Source organism: Danio rerio, chromosome 8 (assembly GCF_052040795.2).
Source record: "Danio rerio strain M-AB ecotype USA chromosome 8, GRCz13ab, whole genome shotgun sequence".
NCBI classification, from domain to species: Eukaryota; Metazoa; Chordata; class Actinopteri; order Cypriniformes; family Danionidae; genus Danio; species Danio rerio.
In genome coordinates this window covers 3,167,501-3,188,831 of record NC_141028.1, presented here as the reverse complement: position 1 = coordinate 3,188,831, position 21,331 = coordinate 3,167,501, and the positions used below count along the sequence as shown (strand labels likewise).

At 35.8% G+C, this 21,331-nt stretch overlaps 2 protein-coding genes and 1 long non-coding RNA gene across 11 annotated transcripts in view; 1 reads left to right on the top strand and 2 right to left on the bottom strand.

Annotated features, from left to right (window-relative positions):
- The window catches only part of si:dkey-178e17.3, a 39,011-nt gene extending 35,755 nt beyond the window's left edge, over positions 1 to 3,256 (top strand). For both annotated transcript variants that reach the window (XM_087264202.1, XM_087264201.1), the window contains exon 5: positions 440 to 3,256. In XM_087264202.1, coding sequence (XP_087120328.1) covers positions 440 to 545 — 106 coding nt within the window. In that variant the 3' untranslated portion in view covers positions 546 to 3,256. The remainder of the gene's footprint in view (positions 1 to 439) is intronic.
- A 7,488-nt stretch (positions 3,257 to 10,744) lies between these two features.
- LOC147842500 (uncharacterized) lies at positions 10,745 to 15,838 on the bottom strand. 4 transcript variants are annotated; one of them, XR_015497487.1, is made up of 4 exons: positions 15,578 to 15,838; positions 14,449 to 14,480; positions 13,713 to 14,222; positions 10,745 to 13,655 (listed from the first exon to the last, which is right to left on the bottom strand). It is a non-coding gene; the product is annotated as an uncharacterized LOC147842500 (long non-coding RNA). The 4 variants fall into 4 exon arrangements; XR_015497488.1 differs by having other exon boundaries at positions 14,449 to 14,507; positions 15,578 to 15,610; XR_015497485.1 differs by lacking the exon at positions 15,578 to 15,838 and having other exon boundaries at positions 13,713 to 14,240; positions 14,385 to 14,766.
- Positions 15,839 to 17,530: 1,692 nt separating this feature from the next.
- snap29 (synaptosome associated protein 29) overlaps positions 17,531 to 21,331 on the bottom strand; it is a 16,968-nt gene continuing 13,167 nt past the window's right edge. For 3 of the 5 annotated variants that reach the window (XR_015497081.1, XR_015497080.1, XR_015497082.1), the window contains exons 6-7: positions 20,389 to 21,331; positions 17,531 to 18,838 (exon numbers count right to left, since the gene is read on the bottom strand). The exon at positions 20,389 to 21,331 is cut by the window's right edge and continues 1,239 nt beyond it. The gene's annotated coding sequence lies outside the window, so the exon portion shown is untranslated. The other 2 variants (XM_087263349.1, XM_087263350.1) reach the window with 1 other exon arrangement.

Genomic DNA, 21,331 nt, shown 5'->3' with positions numbered 1-21,331 from the left:
GAGCCACCTTGTCGTCCTCAATGTTTTTCATATAAACTCATTCTCCAGCAGTTCCTCACAACGGTGACCCCACACATTCCTCAGCAGAGACGCCCATCCTACACACACCACCAGTTGTCCTCTTTTTTCTTAAAATACACCACCAGTTGTCGCGCTTTTTCCTCAAAATACACGTCTAACTGTCTCTATATGGTTATCCAGGTTGACATGTTTACTGCATGCTTTTAGAGAATACAAGATCTCCTTCAATATCTGCAGAAACCGTTGTAAAAGCACACGTCTGGTCCAAGCCCTTCCCTCTGAGAGTTCTCAGTCTATATCAATCAATGACTGACTCCTTCACTAGATGTCGGGGCTTTATTTGCCATATCCATTACACTTTTCTCTAAAAACAATACAAGTGTCATGTCTTTCATATTGAGTATTTTTCTCCCTCTAGAACCTTCTGGGCTGCTGCTCAGGCACCGGGCTGCTCTGGGTCGTGGGTTCGAGAGTCACTCACTGAGAACTGCCGGTGTCCATCATACTCTGTGATTTTCGTCTGAAGCAACCTTTAAAAGCTCATTTTGAGGGACACTTTATTCCACAGGAGTCTTCAAGAGCCTCCTCCTTTTGAAGCCAAATTCTCTCCATCAAAGGTTAAGCAATGACGCCCCAGTATACCTGTCACTTTATCTGTTTCCCCACCAAAACAACTGCTTTTCTCTGCTGTCTACCTCCACAATGCACCTGCACCCGTTTCTAATGGCTCACTTTGTCTACTCTCTCGACTGTCTTCTGATTCATATGTACTGTATTTATATATGTTTGAATGTAATGCCCGTGCGTCTGTTTTGTGTGTGTGTTTGTAAATGCACGAGTCAAGCTAATGTATGTGAATGTTTTTGTAGTATTTCGTTTTCCAAGAACTTTATCTTTGAGTTTTTCCAAGTGTCCTGATCTGAATACATTGAACTTTCACTTGTGGCTTGAAAGTTTCAGAAACCACACTCGATTCCTCTTAAAAATGTTTACTATTATAGTGTAAAAGCTAATCAGCCAAAATTGTGGTTAAATTGTCACCCCACAAGGACAAAAATACTATAATAATTAATAGCAAACCATTCTATAGTAAAGTACTGCAATAAACTCTTGTGGTGATTCTATAGTTGCTATTTTGTACATATATGTGATACGCCACAGTTTACTGTAGTAAAAACTAAATTATACTACAGTATTCACTACAGTTTATCAGTTCACTACAGTTAAAGGTGCTGTATGTAAGATTTTGACTCTTCTAAAGCAGTAAAAAGCCATAACATGTTTGCAGATATTTGAGAAACATGCTAAATGAACATACTTGTTTATCTGAAAAACAATGCTGAAGTCAGATATTCTGCTTTTAGTTACGTGCCGGAACGGCTGTCTTTGTTTTGGTTATTTTAACCTGCCCAATGCCTGTTTAGCCTTAATGGAAAACCACGTATTTCATTCAGTCATGAAGGCTCTCAAAGAATGCGCCTGTGACTGAAATGCGTCCTCCGGTGGACAATAGCAGACGCAGATTCAGTTCCACATGAGGTGGTTATTAATTAGCAAATAATATAACGCTGTGTCCTAATAACACACTACATGACGAGATTTGCAGTGATGAGCAATTTGGCTGTTTGCACCAGACGAAACACTACAGAAATGTAAATACAGCCATTCAGAAGCACAGAATAGTGCACTCACTGCACTCCAATGAAATGGTAAGGTTTATAATGTAAATACATATTAAACCTCTTTAACATTATTAAATGTAGATGCTGAATCACTGATATGTGTTGGCTTGCACTGAATCAGTTCTAAAGTTTAGTTTCAGATGGTTTATTTTATTTTCCAGATCTGATTTGAACTATCTGCTGCTGCTTTCAGTAGTATGGCAATAAATGTGATGAAAAACAGCATTTAAACTCACATTATTAGCATTTAACAATGAATAAAGCACATGAGGTGTACCTGAGCTGATCATTGTTAGTTTTCTGTTGTTCAGCTGTGAGAAATAGAAGCCGTTTCTAAAATATAAATATCAGGTGTTGGTTAAGACAAAAACACCTTTTAATATATCGCGTGCCGTTGCTTTTATTTTCAATGTGACTTAAATCAGTGTTTAGGCTCGATAGTTAGTAGGGTTGGGCAATGTTGACCAATTTGGCATCGTACGATGTCTAATGTGAAACCACGATGGACGATGGCATCGTCATCATGTGAAAAGCGAAGGGGAGGGGGGGGGGGGTAACTTATTTGAGGACCGGGAGGGAGGTGCGCGATATCCAGGACATTATCACTCATATCATTATGAGTCCCGCAAATGCATAGAGACTCCCAAAACTTCCGGGAGACTTGGGATGTCTGAATATCACGTTAAACAACAATAGTGAGAAACGATCCAGCGGTACATCATTGATAAAGTGACAACGTGCACTGCTCTCTGCCTGGAGCTCAGAGGCGCATGACAGTGCGTGTCTGTGTGTGTGTGTGTGGTCACGTGATGTGCATTTTCAGTGAACGGAGAGCTGTGGTGGATGTGAATCATTTTCGTTCTAAAATGCCATTTTAACACTAAGACGTATTAGTTTAAATGGGGCCAAGTGTGTATTTTTCGCAAGCGGGTTTGCGACGGGGCGGGGCAGAGGATCAGCGATGACGGCTCAACATCGTGTTGTCTATTGTGCATAGGCAACAATACCCTAATAGTTAGGGATATTTCTGTTGATGTCATCAATCTGGCAACCTGCGCTTGCTGTGTTTTGAACTAGGAGTGTAATACCTAGTTCAACCACCGGGTGACAAACTTACATACTGCACCAATAATACTGCATCATTAACAAAAAAAAAAACGTAAATATTATAATATATACAGTATAATACACTTTACTATAGTGTGGTTCAAAAACAATTTAGTATTTACTATAGTATTTTTTCACTTGGGTACAGCTGATGACAGTATAAATAATTTCTTTCTGCTGCTTGCCATATTTTATTTCCATAAAATTATTATTTTTATTTTATTAAAATAAATTTGCAATTTATTTATTATTACAGGATTTCTGATTGTAATATATAACATCAGGACTGAACCAAACCAATTCTATCTAGATTTCAGTTTAGTTTCTAATATTAGTCAATAATATTCGAGTTTTATTGATGCTTTTGTATGTTTTATTGCTTTTTACTATTATTTGCGATGTTCTTCTTTGTTTCCCATCACACATTAAACAGTCATAGGTCTCGAGTCTTTCTTTCTCTTTATTGTTTGTTCAATTGGCACACGAGTGTGAATCTTTCTTTCGTATGGAAGCATATGAGTTTGCAAAAGGTTAATTTTCAAATCTAATATGCAGAATGAAAATGATATATGTAAATTGGCAAAGCATTCGTGCATTTAAATTAGTTTTTACCATCACATATGTAAAGTTTTGTGCAAAATGAAATTATATAAATTTACATTTGCCATTTCCAACAACAGTTCATTCATTCATTCATTCATTCATTTTCTTGCTGCTTAGTCCCTTATTTATCAGGGGTCGCCACAGCTGAATGAACCGACAACTATTCCAACATATTTTTTACGCAGCGGATGCCCTTAAAGCTGCAACCCAGTACCAGGAAACGCCCATAGACATTCACACACACACTCATACACTACGGACAATTTAGCTCATCAATTCCCTATATTGCATGTGTTTGGACTGTGGGGGAAACCAGAGCACTCGGAGGAAAGCCACAGCAACACGGGGAGAACATGCAAACTCCACACAGAAATGCCAACTGACCCAGCCGGGACTCAAACTAGCGACCACGGATTTTGCATGTTTAAAAAGTATCGATACATCAAAAAGACATTTCATTTGTTATTTTTCTATTTTTAAACTAATATAATAAGATAAAATAAAATAAAAAGAAAATATCAGTTTGCAACATTAAGCAGCACAACAAGCTGTTTTTAACATCTAAAAATCAACGGAAGTGAATAAATATCACGTAAAATTGTATTTAAACTCACATTGGGAGCATTTAACACTGAACAAAGCACATCATTTGTACCTGAGGTGATCTTTGTCATAGTAGTATATGACGTAGTGTTGTCACGATACTGGAATTCGATACCAATTGGTGCTGAAATTTTAGAAACGTCCATTTCCCCCTATCATTTGAGCACTGTTGAGAACGTTCTTAAACAGCACTGATTTGCCGTTGTTTTCATGTGCTCAACAGAAATGACTAATTCAGGGCTCGAAATTGCGACCATTTTGGTCGCATATGCGCCCGAAATTTTATCTATGCGACCTCAAAATATTTTGGGAGCATGTGTGCGAGTGCTTAAAATTGTTGTGTGCGACCAGTTTTTACTGCAAAATGTTCAGCACATACGCGGATTCGGGAGACATTCATGCAGAATGCATCTCTAAGCTCCTTGTCTGCACTTGAAATGCGAAACGCAGCGCTCAGGAATGGTTTAAAACAGTTGTCATGTCAACTTGCTGCAGTAAACAAAGCCAAGTCCGTAATGCTTGCCCCGCCTTCGCGCTCTTCTTATTGGCCCACCACTGCTCTAGCACTGAACGCGAATGATTGGTTAATATCAGCTGTCAATCACTCACTCAGCGCCTTCTGGCTTCGGATGACAGAGAGAGCTACTACTGCGAAAAACTGTAAAGCGCTGAAGATGAGAATGAAGATAACACTGACATATTTAGTTTTAGAAACCATCTAGTTATAAATAATGACACATCTTACTAGTGACCATGTGCTGAATGTTAATCCATCTACACTTTTCCAAGAGTAGAAAACTTTCATTGGCTTCAAGTCCGCTATGAAAGGTCTGTGGGATGGAGTTTTCAGGTAACTGTTTGCCACATCTAGCACGAGAGCTTCTGTTTAATCCTTCATATAATCGCCAGATGCTGTCCGCCGTGCAACTGGCAGCTATATGTCAAATTTAACACCACGTACACCATCGCAAACAGGCTTGCACTGAGTAAACTAACATCGCTACTCCTAAAAAAAAAACGGTATTGCTATTAACATGTATGCATATAATAAGGTGCAGTATATGTCAAAAGCATCAGTGCAATATCTGACAGCACTTGTGAGAACAGCAGAGTTATACCGTTAACAGATTCATTGAAGCAGTGTGTGCAGGGCCGGTGAGCGCTCCGTGTATCTTTTGGTCACCGATCAGTTATGTTATAAAAATGTATTTTCTTTTGATAACGGGATTTCGTTGAGACATATTTTCCTCACGCTTGCATATATATATATATATATATATATATATATATATATATATATATTTACATTTACATTTAGTCATTTAGCAGACGCTTTTATCCAAAGCGACTTACAAATGAGGACAAGGAAGCAATTTACACAACTAAGAGCAACAATGAATAAGTACTAAAGGCAAGTTTCAGGTCTGTAAAGTCTAAGAAGGGAAGTGTTAGTAGTTTTTTTTTTTTTTTTTTTTTTTTTTTTTTTGTACAATTAGTGTGATATTCAAAGAGGGAATTGCAGATTAGGAAGTGAAGTGGAGACTAAATAGTTGAGTTTTTAGTCGTTTCTTGAAAATAGCGAGTGACTCTGCTGTTCTGATGCAGTTAGGGAGTTCATTCCACCAACTGGGCAGATTGAGCGTGAGCGTTCGCGAAAGTGATTTTTTCCCTCTTTGGGATGGAACCACGAGGCGACGTTCATTCACAGAACGCAAGTTTCTGGAGGGCACATAGATCTGCAGAAGTGAGTGCAGATAAGAAGGTGCTAGGCCAGAAGTCACTTTGTAGGCAAACATCAGAGTTTTGAATTTGATGCGAGCAGCAACTGGCAGCCAGTGCAAACGGACTAGCAGCGGAGTGACATGTGCTCGTTTAGGTTCATTGAAGACAACCCGTGCTGCTGCATTCTGGAGCAGTTGAAGAGGCTTGACAGAGTTAGCTGGAAGCCCAGCTAGTAGAGAGTTGCAGTAATCCAGTTTGGAGAGAACAAGAGCTTGAACAAGGAGTTGAGCTGCATGTTCAGATAAGAAGGGTCGGATCTTTCTGATGTTATAGAGTGCAAATCTGCACGATCGAGCAGTTCTAGAAATGTGGTCAGAGAAGTTTAGTTGGTCATCAATCGTTACTCCAAGGCTTTTCACCATTTTGGATGCAGTAATGGTTGCCCCATCCATCTGGATTGAAAAGTTATGGTGTAGAGTCGGGTTGGCAGAAACTACAAGCATTTCCGTTTTTGCGAGGTTCAGCTGAAGATGATGATCTTTCATCCAGTGTGAAATATCCAACAGGCAGGCTGAGATACGAGCTGGAACCGAGGGATCATCAGGATGAAAAGAGAGGTATAGCTGGGTGTCATCAGCATAGCAGTGGTAGGAGAATCCATGTCTCTGGATGACTGGTCCTAGAGATGATGTGTAGATGGAGAAGAGAAGTGGCCCAAGAACAGAGCCTTGAGGTACCCCAGTGTTTAGATGCTGTAGGTTGGACACCTCTCCCCTCCAAGACACCCTGAATGACCTGTCAGAGAGGTAAGATCTGAACCATAGTATAACAGTGCCCGCAACGCCCAGTGACTCAAGCGTAGATAGCAGGATCTGGTGGTTGACAGTGTCAAAAGCAGCTGACAAGTCCAGCAAAATGAGGACTGATGATTTAGAGTCTGCTTTAGCCAGTCTGAGATCCTCCACGACCGAGAGCAGGGCAGTCTCAGTTGAGTGGCCTTTCTTAAAGCATATATATATATTATTTTTTTTGCTTGTTAGTTTGATTAGTGTTGATTTCAAACACAATAAATATGTTTGTATAAAACTTGTAGTAACGGTGCTTATAGTTGGTGGGTGCGACTTAATTTTAGCTGGTGCGCCTAAATTTTTAAAGTTAGGAGCACCGGTGCTACCAAGCAAAAAGGTTAATTTCGAGCCCTGTAATTGGCCGTGAAGATCATTAGTTCACTGAACTCAGTATAGTGAGCATAACCACAGATACAAGGACACTGGAGTGTTTCAAAGCCGTAAAGATCAGTCGATTCATCAGTGGATCGCTTGTATGTCAGCTTATAAACAGACCAGCTGATCTTCACAACTTTAAAACACTCCAGTGTCTCTGTATCTGTGTTTACACTCAGTAAACAGTGGTGAGTTTAGTAAACTAATGAGCTTCACGGCCAATCACAGTCATTTCTGTTAAGCATGTGAACACAATGGCAAATCAGTGCTGTTTAGGAATGTGCTCAACAGTGCTCAAATGTTAGCGGGAAATTGGCTTTTTTTTTTTTTTTTTTTTAAACGTCAGTACTGACTGCTACCGAAATTCATTATCATGACGTCATAAAAAAAATTAAAAAGCATTTCTATAGAAATTTCGCCATTGCAGATGGAAAAAACTACTTATATTAACATGGAAAAGACTGTTATTGCATCGCTGTGCTGCGTCACGTGTTGTTAGGACATGGTGAAAGGTCAATAAATACCATTAGTACTGTATGCAATTTACATATTAAAAGTGTGGTTTGATAATGCCAAATGTAAATTAAATATTTTACTTTCTTATTTTGCAATGAAAGAACATATGCCAGTGTAATTGGTGGTTCATTCCACTGTGGTGACTCTTGATATAGAAGAGACTAAGCAAAATTTAAATACAGAAATGCACTGCCATTTTGCATATCACATTTGAAAATAATCTGTATTCTGCTTCTGATGCTTCAACACTTCCTCCCCCTTGAAGAGTTGTTTCACTAACACACACTGGCGTCACTGAGCTGTACTGGGTGTTTATCCTGCATGTGCTCATTACACATCAAAGCCTTTCTGTTGTGTTTACGCTCACCCGTCTGCACACATACTTCACTCACTACATATATTTTGTGGCATTTTTGGCATGCTTGCTCAGCAGAATGCTAAGTACAGTACACTTCAGGTAATTGTGTGTTTTCACACTAACACCACTCGACGTTTGGTTTGTAGGGTGGAATGTATCTGAATGAGCATCCAACACAGTTACACTACATTCCACACTGCTTTACATGCATCAGTTTACTGTAACACTTTACATTAAGAGTTATTGTGTTTACTAACATGAAGGAAAAAAGTCAAACAATACATTTATAGCAGTATTTTAACTCCCGGTGCAATAACTAATGTTATTGATTTACAATTTCAATAATGCATGAGTAAAAGTTGAATTCTGATTAATAAATGTTGTACTAGTAGTGTACATTCTTAGTTCATGTTAGTAAATACTAGAGGTGTAACAGATCACAGTTGATCCATGATTCTTACGGTTTGGAACACACGTGGCCTGCGGATTAATAATTTTTTTTTTACATGTAGATTAATCCTAAATGTTGTATTATGGCAGAGAGATCACCTCTCGCGTCATTCAAATCACATGTATGAAAGCATTTAGGCTTTCCTATGATGGCCGAGAGAGCTTAACGCACTGCAATTTAAGAAAGCACATGCAATTACGAAAAACACCAGCAAATAAAGAAACGATCTTCATCAATTTGACAGCACACGTGTTGCATATTCTCCTGCAAATATCCATGTAACACATCAGAAATGTTTCAAAGGGAACCAAAAACATGACGGACCATGGTGAGATATGGATGTGTTATTATGTCGTGTAATCAGGATATTAAAATAATCGAAAAACAACTTACCTTTCAAAGAGTAACTGTGCAACAGTCACGACATAATAACACATCCATATCTCAGCAGGGTCCATCATGTTTTTGTGTTGTGTCCAATTGCTGTGCGTCTCGGCCACCGTACTTACCTGTAAAATATAATGATGACGGAAGAAGTTGTGGTGGGTTATTCAGGATGTGGAGGGTTTCTTAAGGTTATTAAAGGTGTTTTCTGTCTACTTGTTTAGCCTAAATCAATGCATTCAGTGTAAGCTGCACGATTAATCACTAAAAGATCAGGATCTCAACACCCACGCAACATCAATTATAAATGATGGTGATTTGCATATGTTTATTAATCCTTCAAATTGCTGCATTCACATGTGAAAACGCAAAAATCAAGAAAGAGATTCAGTCTTGAGATAGTTATGAAGCTACAAACTGCCAAATAACACAGAAATACTGGGAGAACAGTTTACAGTTTAGAAAAAAACACTGATGTTTATGGTAAAGATTAAAATCACCGTCATATGCATTTAACTTGGTGCTCAAAAATGAAAGTTGTAGGCATCAATTACATTATTTAACCAATAGGTGGCGACAACCAGCCATCAAAAATATGCCACTGAATAATTCTTCAGAAATGATCATCTAGCAATGAAACATGAAGTTTTATGAGTGAATCGCTGAATCATTTATTGAAAATATAAAAATATTAAACAAATATGGGTTGTACAAATTATGTTAGGTTTCTACATTTAGCGTCATCAGCAACAGTATTAGAAACAGTATTGCATCGCAGTACTGAATATTTTACAATTTATTTGTACTCAGCTGATTATTTCTTCATTTTATTTTTTATTAAATTACCGCTTCTAATTTCTGTTTGAACCAAAAGTGTCTTGCAGTGCTGTTTTTGTAATAAATGGAAAGAAAATTACATTTGTTTTCTCCCCTTTTTGGCTGATCCAAAAAACGGTCCAATCCATGACTAAACCATGATGTGATCCAAACCGTGAGATTTGTGATCTGTTACACCACTACTAATTACAATGATTGCAACCTTATTGTAAAGTGTGACCCACACTTTAAAATGCGCATGACTAAATCTCTGCTTAGTAAATCCTTTTAAATTTAAACTCTGCCTTATTTTTTATGAATGTATTTACAAAAAATATATGTATTTACTTAACTGATTAAAAATAATGCAATTATTATGTATAACTGAACCACATGCTGTTTTATTGTAATTGATTTGAACTACAAAACAAAAAGATTTTATGTACATATCCAAGTATATTAAATGCTAGTGTCTATTATAATGTTTCAAATAATGTTTTTAAAAAATAAAATATGAATGAAATAGTGTTCCATCATCATCATCATTACACACATATTTACAAAACAACATGCTTATATTTACTATTTAAAATACACAATCATACTACATTTAATTCTATTTGAAATGATAAAAACAGCATCGATAATGTAGATTTTAATTATTTTAACAACAAAACACAAGTAAATAGCGCTATTCCGCCTAGTCTCTCCCTATATTGTTTACCACACAACTCTAAATATTCACTCTGAAATAGCATGTCAGTTTGGCTTGCTCGCTGCCGGACAAGCACTAGTCGCTTTTAACACATGAGAGAGGGTTCTTTTGCTGTGCTAGGAGGCGTGGCTCTAGACGGCAGGGGAGGGACTGTGATTCAGAGATTTATGCTAAGCTGTTAGCATTGTGAAAGATCACCTACTGCACCTTTAATTACTCGGATGATGCACTCATTCAGCCGGTAAAATGAAGTGTGTAATGATGGACACTACACGCACTCAACGACCACAGGTTTGCACACGTAGCGGAAGGGGCGGAGCTATCGGACGCACATGTTGGATAACTTTAGCTGTGTCCCAAATGGCACACTATACACTAATGCACTTACACACTCAACAGGATAGTATATGTATGTAATGACGTCCCAAATGAAACACTAATGATTTTGAAACGGTTTAAATTTCCGCTTAGTAAAAAAAAAACAGTGAAATAAATGACCAAACTACTAAATACCTGCCATGAGTAGAACCGCATTCACCATCGGGAGGCGCTATAATCACTCTCATAAGAGAATTTCGCTTTCGCCATCTAAAATAAATAAAGTTATCCAACATGTGCGCCTAATATCTCCGCCCCTTCCGCTACGTGAGCAAACCTGCGGTCACTATTTAAACTACAAAATGGCGTAGAATAGTGCATAAGTATGCAATTTGGGACACACCTTTTATTTATGAATGGTGAAAGAAAAATTCTACTAGGAGATTATAGCGCCTTCCGATGCTGAATGCGGTTATACTCATGACAGGTTATATTTGATAGTTTAGTCATTTATTTCACTGATTTGACAATCGTAAAATGCTTAAAAAAACAATAGTGTTTTCTTTGGGACGACATTACATACATATACTATACTGTTGAGTATGTAAGTGCATAGTGCATGAGTGCATAGTGTGTCATTTGAGTCAGCTTATGTCTTAAAAGGATGCATCCTTAGAATTAAAGCACAGCTAGCATGAACTAATCTTCCTGTCATCTCTTCTAAAATTATTCAAGGGTTGAGGATTACGTATGTATATTTAGCTGGAATGTAGAGTTGCCTTTAAGTTTATTGGTGCAACACAAAACTATTTAGTAGTATGTAAATGATCCCAAATCAAACTTATTCACTATTCTCCATTATTTTGTAGTATAAATAAGTGTAAGTAGTATGCTGCAAGCTGTTTTAACTGAAATATAGCTAGTGCATTCTGTTGAGGATTCTGGATTATTTAGGTTTTTTTTTATTATTAAAATCCAGTATTTGTTGGTAGTTCAGATTTTGTGCATTTGACATTTAAGTGCTGTTTTGTTCACTGCTTACAGGAACAGGTTCACAAAAAAAAAAAAAAAAGATCCTTTCCCCTAATTGTCTTTTTTCTACTGTCAAAATATGAAGAAAATGGCAAAAACCCATTAGTAATAATAAAAATATGCAGTGACACTGAAAAGACAACAGATGAGCTCAGTGACTGGATTAGCTCACCAGTGAGGTCATTGAAAAACTGGCTCTGGATGGTGTTTGAGAGTAGATAAGGTGTTTGTTTTACTGTCTAATTCTGAATTAATGACACAGATTGAGTCATCATTTACTTATCCTGCTGTTTTTCTGTATGGAGGGTATTTTCTGGCAGCTAAAAAATTTAATAAATCAAATTTAAATAGAAAGTTAAATGCAAACCAGCTTATTGAAACGACATGCAAAATATGTGTCAGAACTGGAAAAAGAAATCAAATATTTTATGGTGATAACCTATCGTCCCGGTCAAACCAATCAATAAAATTAAATTAGTGATTTGACATTTAATTTTCACTGCAATCTCTATCTGTAATCTGTAAGGTATACAGTAAAAAAAACATTCTGCTATATCGTTTCTACAGTAAATGCAAGTTATTTTTTTTTACGTTTTAAGTTTTTTAGGACAACAGTATCTCCAGCAGAAAAGATCTCCGAAGATGCCGTTTTAAATAGTAATGAAATCTGTGTTTTTGAAAATGATGAAGACAGCAGAAGTCAATAGCTGCGTTCGACATGAAGCGGCTGCAGCCGGCAATCAACAAGATTAGCGGAGGGCAGGCCGGAGTGGAGTTGAATACGAAGCCATCAAGCCAGGCAGACACTTCGGGGCTCAAAGTTGCTGCGGTCATGATGACCGAACACATGGCATGATCATTTATTTATTTAATGCAATAGCGACAAAAGACTTACAGGACAAATTAAGCAGAATGCAGTCTCTACAAACATTTTTAAACAATAAGGGAATTATGAATCTAATTTAAGTAGCCTATATAACAAACGCATGAGAAATAAGGGGAAAATGTGAGGGCACATAAAAAGGAAATAAATATCCACGAATAAGCCTATTAAACACAAAACAATAAGCACAAATGACAGGAGTTGAAACATCAGTCTTTAGGCTATAGATGTTGAATGGCATGTCAATACTGTTCCAGTGCTTGTTTGATTATGCTAAAAACGGGTTTACATTTTACATTTATAGATATAAAACTTTCCAATATATATTAGTGTCAAACCCAAAATGAGGTGTTTTGATTAAATCTCAAACAATAATTAAGATTACTTTAAATAAAAAAGCACTTTAATCCAAAAGGATTAAACAAAAGAAGCAAAATAAATGAGCTACAGTTTAATTAGAATTTTCCCAGAAAAACAGTGTCACTTTTAACATTTCTGCATAAACAGCTTGACAGGAAAACAAATATTTTATAATCACATATTTTTATATTTAATCAATATTTTTTTTACTTTGTTAAGAAACCTTTATATGGATGTCAGGATCAATGATGATAATTATTACAAGTCTGTAAGACTTATTTGAGTTAATATTTTGGTTATTTACTGAAATGCAGTAAATAGTCTGTATAAAAAAGGTTGAAAATAAACCTGTGTAAACAATCTAGTCATTATAAACAAATTATTTACCAAAAGATGATACAGCAGTAAAATGTGTAGTCTTTTAATAAGCATGAGGTGTACAAGATAGAGAAGGTATGAAAAGTGAATTGTTTGTTTTTAAAGTTTGTAAGACAGAATTTGTCCAATAATAAACCCGAAATACACATGGTTATTATCATGCGGTGAACTCCTGCAGTTGCTCTTCAGATGCTGCACAGGCTGATTCAGTCATCTGATCTCGGAGCGCTGTCGTGGTACTTTGATGCCACATGACAGTCCTGTGGCATTGGCGCAGGATCAATCCGGACAAAATTTCTAACCGGCATGCACCGCTTTAAGACAGATTTCTATCAGTCTGCGTATCGCTGCATGAAGTCAAACGCACCTATAGATTAATTTTAAGTAGTTAGCCTGACATGTTTACTGCTCCAAAATATTTTAAAATAGGAAAAAGTTTTTGTTTTTTACCCAGACATATATTTTAGAGCAGTAACCACAATACTGTCATGTTTTTTACTGTCATGCCAATAAAGCAACTTGAACTGAACTGAACAATACTGTGAAACTGTGATATTTTTATCCAAGGTTATCAAACCGTCAGAATCTTATACAGGCCCATGCAATAAGCCCCACCTGTTTATTAAAATATTAATGAAAACGTTAAATAAGTGACAATAAAAGGAAAATTGAATGTTGCATTTTAATTTGATTGGTCTCTACTATTGCACTATTAGTATTAGTAAAGTATTTTCTTCTAAGAAATAAGTCAAAAATAAGGGTTTTTCCTCACAGTAAACAGTAATCTTGTTTAAAAACAAAAAAAAAAAAACCTGATTATTTTGCTTGTTTTACAAACAAATGCTCTTAATTTCAATTTATTTCTGAAAACAAAACAACCTTAATTTGTCTGGAAAGAACAGTGAACTGATTTCAAACCGAAAACCTAATTATTTTGTTTGTTTTAAGAACAAATCCATTTAATTTTGATTTATTTCTGAAAACAAAACAATATTTGTATCTGAATGGGAACACTGGAATGCTTTCCTCTGTCTGGAAAAAACAGTGAACCTATTTCAAAGAGAAAACCTGATTATTTTGCTTGTTTTAAGAACAAATCCATTTAATTTCAATTTATTTCTGAAAACAAAAACAGTATTTGTACCTGAACGGGAACACTGGAACACTTTCCACTGTCTGAAAGGAACAATGAACCTATTTTAAAGCGAAAACCTGATTATTTAACTTGTTTTAAGGAAAAATCCATTTAATTTTGAAAACAAAACAATATTTGTACCTGAATGTGAACACTGGAATGCTTTTCTTTGTCTGGAAAGAACAGTGAACCTATTTCAACTTGAAAACAGGAAAAATCCACCTAATTTTGATTTACTTCTGAAAACAAAAACACCACTTGTCTAGAACTGAAACACTTTCATTTGTCTGAAAAAAACTTATTTTAAAGTTAAAAACCTGGTTATTTAACTTGTTTTAGGGAATAATACACTTAATTTCATTTTATTTCTGAAAACAAAACATGAACCTGAATGGGAACACTGAAACACTTTTATCTGTCTGGAAAAAAAACTGTGAACCCATTCCTGCTGAAAAATCCAGCTTAAACCAGCCTAGGCTGGTTAGCTGGTTTTAGCTGGTCAATAAGGCTGGTTTTAGAGGGGTTTTGGCCATTTCCAGGCTGGTTTCCAGCCATTTCCAGCCTGGTCTTAGCTGGTCAGGCTGGAAAACGACCAGCTAAATCCAGCTAAAACCAGCTTGACTAGCCTGGTTTAAGCTGGACATAGCTGGTTTTGGCTGGGCTCCCAGCCTGGCTAGGCTGGTCAAGCTGGTTTTAGCTGGTCATCTCACAGCCTGACCAGCTAAGACCAGGCTGGAAATGGCCAAAACTCCTAAAACCAGCCTGGTCGACCAGCTAAAACCAGCCAACCAGCCTAGGCTGGTTTAAGCTAACTTGTTTTAAGGAATAATACACTTAATTTCATTTTATTTCTGAAAACAAAACAATATATATATATATATATATATATATATATATATATATATATATATATATATATATATACCTGAATGGGAACACTGAAACACTTTAATCTGTCTGGAAAAAATCAGTGACCCTATTTTAAAGCGAAAACCAGATTATTTAACTTGTTTTAAGGAATAATACACCTAACTCCAACTTATTTCTAAAAAACAAAACAATATTTTCACTCGTCCAGCCAGAACGGGAACACTGGGCGTCGCCGCTTCAGCACTGACAGATAAACTTTTTCCCCTCACGTGTATTTTTTCCCTTTCAGACTACAAACATTCTTCCCACAACCCCAACCCGAGCTCTGCAAGCTTTACTGCGACTTAACGAGTAAACTGATTACATAATAAACCACAGATTGTCAAAGCACACGACGTACCTGAGTGAAAACAGCCGTCCGTCATTTTCTCCCGCGCAAACCAGCTGCTACCGCCAACCGTTAATGAGAGCCTTGGGCGCGCGCGCAGGTGTGCACGAGCGAAAGAATGATAATGGAGGATCTTCACCCTTTCATTTGTCAACTAAACGCCTTTCTTGAACATTTTCCTGATATTTTGGGTGAAGAGATTGCCTGTTTTTCTACTACTGATAAATGTACGCTTAATTAGTTTATGGTCACAGCAGTAAACCTCATGTTAACGGCTATTCAAGATGTGTGTTGTACCGCCATCTAGAGGACTGAGTTTGTAAGTACAACAACACTTTGATTTTAACGTGTGATAAATGCAGCTAAAAATACAAACAAAATCATAAAAAACTACACTTAGAGCTTTCCTTAAGTTGTCATTTCGTTTTAAATTCATCTACAAAAATGTCATATACAAAATTCACACAAAAGAAAAACCATTGAATATGTTATTTTTATTTTTTACATTTTGCAAGGTAAACATGTACTCTAAAAATGGCTGGGTTGTATTAATCTAATACTAAGTCAAATATGGACAAACCAAATCATTGAGAATTTGTTTTGATTCAATTTAAATAGCATTTTCTTTAACCAAACTGTTGTTTGTCCATATTTGACGCAACATTAAGTTAACACAACGTGTTTTACATGTAAAATGTAATAAAATTTTAATTATTAGAAAATAAAGACCTTAAAAAAGTCTCTAATGCAAATTATTAATAAAAAGAATGACTTGCTGTTATATCTAATTTAATACTTAAAATATACACTCACCGGCCACTTTATTAGGTACACCTTACTAGTACTGGATTGGACCCCCTTTTGCCTCCAGAACTGCCTTAATCCGTCGTGGTATAGCCACCACATCCCAAAGGTGCTCTATTGGATTGAGATCTAGTGACTGTGGAGGCCATTTGAGTACAGTGAACTCATTGTCATGTTCAAGAAACCAGTCTGAGATGATTCGTGCTTTATGACATGGAGCGTTATCCTGCTGGAAGCACTTATCAGAAGATGGGTACACTGTGGTCAGAAAGGGGTGTACAAGGTCAGCAACAAGACTTGGGTAGCCTCAGTTTCCTGTTCTGACAGGAGCGGCACCCGGTGTGGTCTTCTGCTGCTGTAGCCCATCCGCCTCAAGGTTGGACGTGTTGTGTATTCAGAGATGCTTTTCTGCAGAGCTCGGTTGTAGCGAGTGCTTATTTGAGTTACTTTTGCCTTTCTATCAGCTGGAACCAGTCTGGCCATTCTCCTCTGACATCAAAAATCAAAATAGAGCCCATAATGTCTAAAAACAAACAATATTTTTTGTTATTTGTCTAAAAATGCTACTTGATTTCAGAATTTTTAGGTATTTGGACTATAAACAAGACTAAAGTATTAAATAAGAATTAGTTTATTCAATTATAAATGTATATGATATTTTTTAACCAAACTGTTGGGTTTGTCCATATTTGACGCAACATTCATTTAATATAACCCAGCATTTTTGTGTTTTATTCATAAACAAAAAGCTGCAAAATCTAAAATGTAATTTATTTTTAATTATTAGAAAATTAAAACATTTAAAATGTCAAGAATGCCAATTTTTAACAAAAATAATGACTTGCTATTATATTGCATTTAATACTTAAAAATACTAATTGAAACCCATTTGTTTTCACAGCCTTTACACAAAATTAAGGCTCAGAAAAGGTCTTTAATTGGTGCACTTTAAACCATAAACAAGATTGTTTTTCTTATTTTAAGTAAAAACTCACTCAATTATGTCTTTTGTCTAAAAACAAAACAATAGTTTTATTATTTGTCTAAAAATGCTTCTTGATATCAGAATGTTTAGGTATTTGGACTATAAACAAGACTAAAACTTTTAAGAAAAGTATTATTGCAGCATAATACTGTGAGTAATGTAAACATCTCAAAACATTCACAAATTAAAACCTTTTATTTTATTCACATCTGTCACATTCATCAGACAAAATCCCTTGAACAGGACGACAATGTGTGAACAGTGAGTTTCAAACTCAGAAACAACAGTACAATGTTTCTGGTAGATAATATAAAGCTACCCTCATATATAAACCAGAGAAAGGAAATAACAGATGACCCATTAAAACAGAATAACCCAACATAACTCCTCTCAGTCACTCCATTGAAGGTTAGTAGATGTTTGATGGGGTTTTCCATCACAATAGTGCATGATTAAAGTTATAGTTCACCAAAAAACAAAAACAAAAAGTTATCATTTACTCTCCCATCCTGTTTCTCCAGAGTTTCTTTCATCTGTTGAACATGAAAGAAGATACTTTGAAGAATGTTGCAAACCGGTAACCATTGACTTCCATAGTATTTGTTTTTCCTACTATAGAAGTCAATTGTTACAGGTTATCAGCATTCTTCAAAATAACTTCTTATCGAGTTTAACAGAAGATAGACACTCATAAAGGTTTGGAATCACTTAAGGGTGTGTAAATTCATTTCTGGATGAACTATAACTTTAATATACATAAAATCTGAGCACAGGGGGAAATGCAACGGCACAGTGCAATGCTGAGATGGATTAAATGTGAAACTTCAGGCAAAGCAATATCTTAGTCTCTCTTAATCTGATAACCAGGACCGTGCTAGCAGAAAAAACATGTAAAATGAGCATAAGGAATTATAAATATGTCTGATGAATGCAGATTTCACATTATATTATTTTAAACCCAATTTTGCACAGTTAAAGAAGCAGTTCACCCAAAAATATACATTTCATTTACTTACAAGTGGTTCAAAACCTTTATCAATGTCTTCTGTTGAACACAAAAGAAGATATTGTGAAGAATGTTGATGAGGAAAAAAACCTTGACATCCATAGCAGGATTAAACAAAATAATTTCTTTGGGTTCAACAGAAGACACTAGTAAATGATGAGTTTTATTTTGAGGTGAGCTGTCCCTTTAAGAAGTGCAGTGATTGTAAAGTGGTATAAGTGTGGTGTGCACATGTCAGATTTTTTACAAGAAACATTTTTAACTCAAAGTTTATAAACAGTTTATCCCTAAACCAGCTGATTTACAATTAGAGTAAATTAGTGACTAATAATGGCAAAACTAAATTTCCCACTCTGTATTTGTGTCTCGCTCTCCAGTAGAAACAACCATATATTCTCTTAAAGGGACAGTTCACACAAAAATGAAAAATCGTTCATCATTTACTCTCCCTTTACTTGTATCATTCTTCTGTTGAACACTAAAAGAAGATATTTTGAAGAATGCTGAAAACCGGTAACCATTGACTGCCATTGTATTTGTTTTTCTACTAAGAAAGTCAATGGCTACAGGTTTCCAACATTTTCCAAAATAACTTTTTTTAACTTAGTAAAGGTCTGGAAACACTCAAAGGTCAGTAAAATTGCAATTTTGGGTGAACTGTACCTTAAATAAATCTGAGCACAGGGTGAAATGCAACGGCACAGTGCAATGCTGAGATGGATTAAATGTGAAACTTCAGGCAAAGCAATATCTTCGTCTCTCGTAACCGTACTAGCAGAAAAAACATGTAAAATGAGCATAAAAAATTATAAAGATGCATGATGAATGCAGATTTTACGGTATATTATTTTTAAACCCAATTATGCACAGTTAAAGGGGCAGTTCTCCCAAAAAAATATATATTTCATTCACTCACAAGTGGATTAAAACCTTTATCAATGTCTTTCCTCTGTTGAACACAAAAGAAGATATTCTGAAGAATGTTGAGCAGGAAAAACAGATGTTGACATCCATAGCAGGATAAAACACAAAATCCTGGTGTTCAACAGAAGAAAGACAAGTAAATGATGAGAGCATTGTATTTTTGGGTAAACTGTCCCTTTAAGCAGTGCAGTGATTGTAAAATGGTTTAAGTGTGGTGTCCATGTCTGACAAACTATTTCTGCTACAGGGAAAATTTTTAACTCAAAGTTTATAAACAGTTTATCCCTAAACCAGCTTATTTACAATTAGAGTAAATTAGAGACTAATGAATGCAAAACTTAATTTCCCACTCTGTATTTCTGTCTCACATATTCATTCATTCTTAAAGGGACAGTTCACCCGAAGACATCATTTACTCACTCTTTACTGGTTTCAAACCTGTTTTAAAAAAGATAGTCAATGGATAATAGTTTTCTGCATTTTTCAAAATATCCTTTTTAGTGTTCAACAGAAGAAACACACTAGTAAATGAAGACAGAATTATATTTTTGGGTGAACTGTCCATTTAGCAGTGCAGTGATTGTAAAGTGGTAAAAGTGTGGTGTGCACATGTCAGATTTTTTACAAGGAACATTTTTAACTCAAAACTTATAAACAATTGATGCCTAAACCAGCTTAATTAGAGTAAATTAGGTTAGCGGTTTTCAGCATTCTTCAAAATATCTTCTTTAGTGTTCAACAGAAGAAAAAAACTCTGAGGTTTGGAAACACTTGATGGTCAATAAAGTTAAATTTTAGGGTGAACTATAACTTTAACAAGCATTAAATCTGAGCACAGGGTGAAATGCAACGGCACAGTGCAATGCTGAGATGGATTAAATGTGAAACTTCAGGCAAAGCAATATCTTTCTCTCGTGATCTGATAACCAGGACCGTACTAGCACAAAATGAGCATAAAGAATTATAAAAATGTCTGATGAATGCAGATTTCACATTTTAAATACATTTTTAACCCAATTTTGCACAGTTAAAGGGGCAGTTCACCCAAAAATATACATTTCATTTACTGGTTCAAAACCTTTATCAATGTCTTCTGTTGAACACAAAAGAAGATATTCTGAAGAATGTTGAGGTGGAAAAACAAATGTTGACATCTATAGTCAGATAAAAAAAAAATCAATTCTTCAGTATTCAGTAACGGCACAGTGCAATGCTGAGATGGATTAAATGTGAAAATTAAGGCAAAGCAATATCTTTCTCTCGTGATCTGATAACCAGGACCGTAATAGCACATAATGAGCAGAAAAATGAGCAGAAACACTTATAAAAATGTCTGATGAATGCAGATTTCACATTTATATATAACATTAAACCCAATTTTGCTCAGTTACCTTCTGTTGAACACAAAAGAAGATATTGTGAAGAATGTTGAGGAGGGAAAACAGACATTAACATCCATAGTAGAATCTAAACAATACTATGGAAGCCAATGGCTGTTATCTTTTCAGCATTCGTCAGTGTATCTTCCTTTGTGTTTAACAGAAGAAAGACACCAGTAAATGATGACAATTTTATTTTGGAGTGAACTGTCTCTTTAAGGAGTGCAGTGATTGTGGTGTGCATGTCTGACACACTGTATTTTAGTTTTCTACAGGTAGCATGTTTAACTCAAAGCTTATAAACAGTTCATCCCTAAACCAGCTTATTTAAAATTGGAGTAACGTACTATGACTAATAAAGGCAAAACTCAACTTCCCACTCTGTATTTCTGTCTCGCTTTCCAGTAGAAATAACCGTGTACTCTCTTAAAGGGACAGTTCACACAAAAATTAAAATTCGGTCATCATTTACTCACCCTTGTTTTAACACTTTATGATTTTCATTCTTCTGATAAACATTAAAGAATATATTTTGAGGAATGTTACCAGTTTTCAGCATTGCTCAAAATATCTTCTTTTAGTGTTCAACAGAAGAAAGGAATTCAAAGGTTTGGAAACACTTGAGGGTCAGTAAAATTAAATTTCAGGGTGAACTATAACTTTAACAA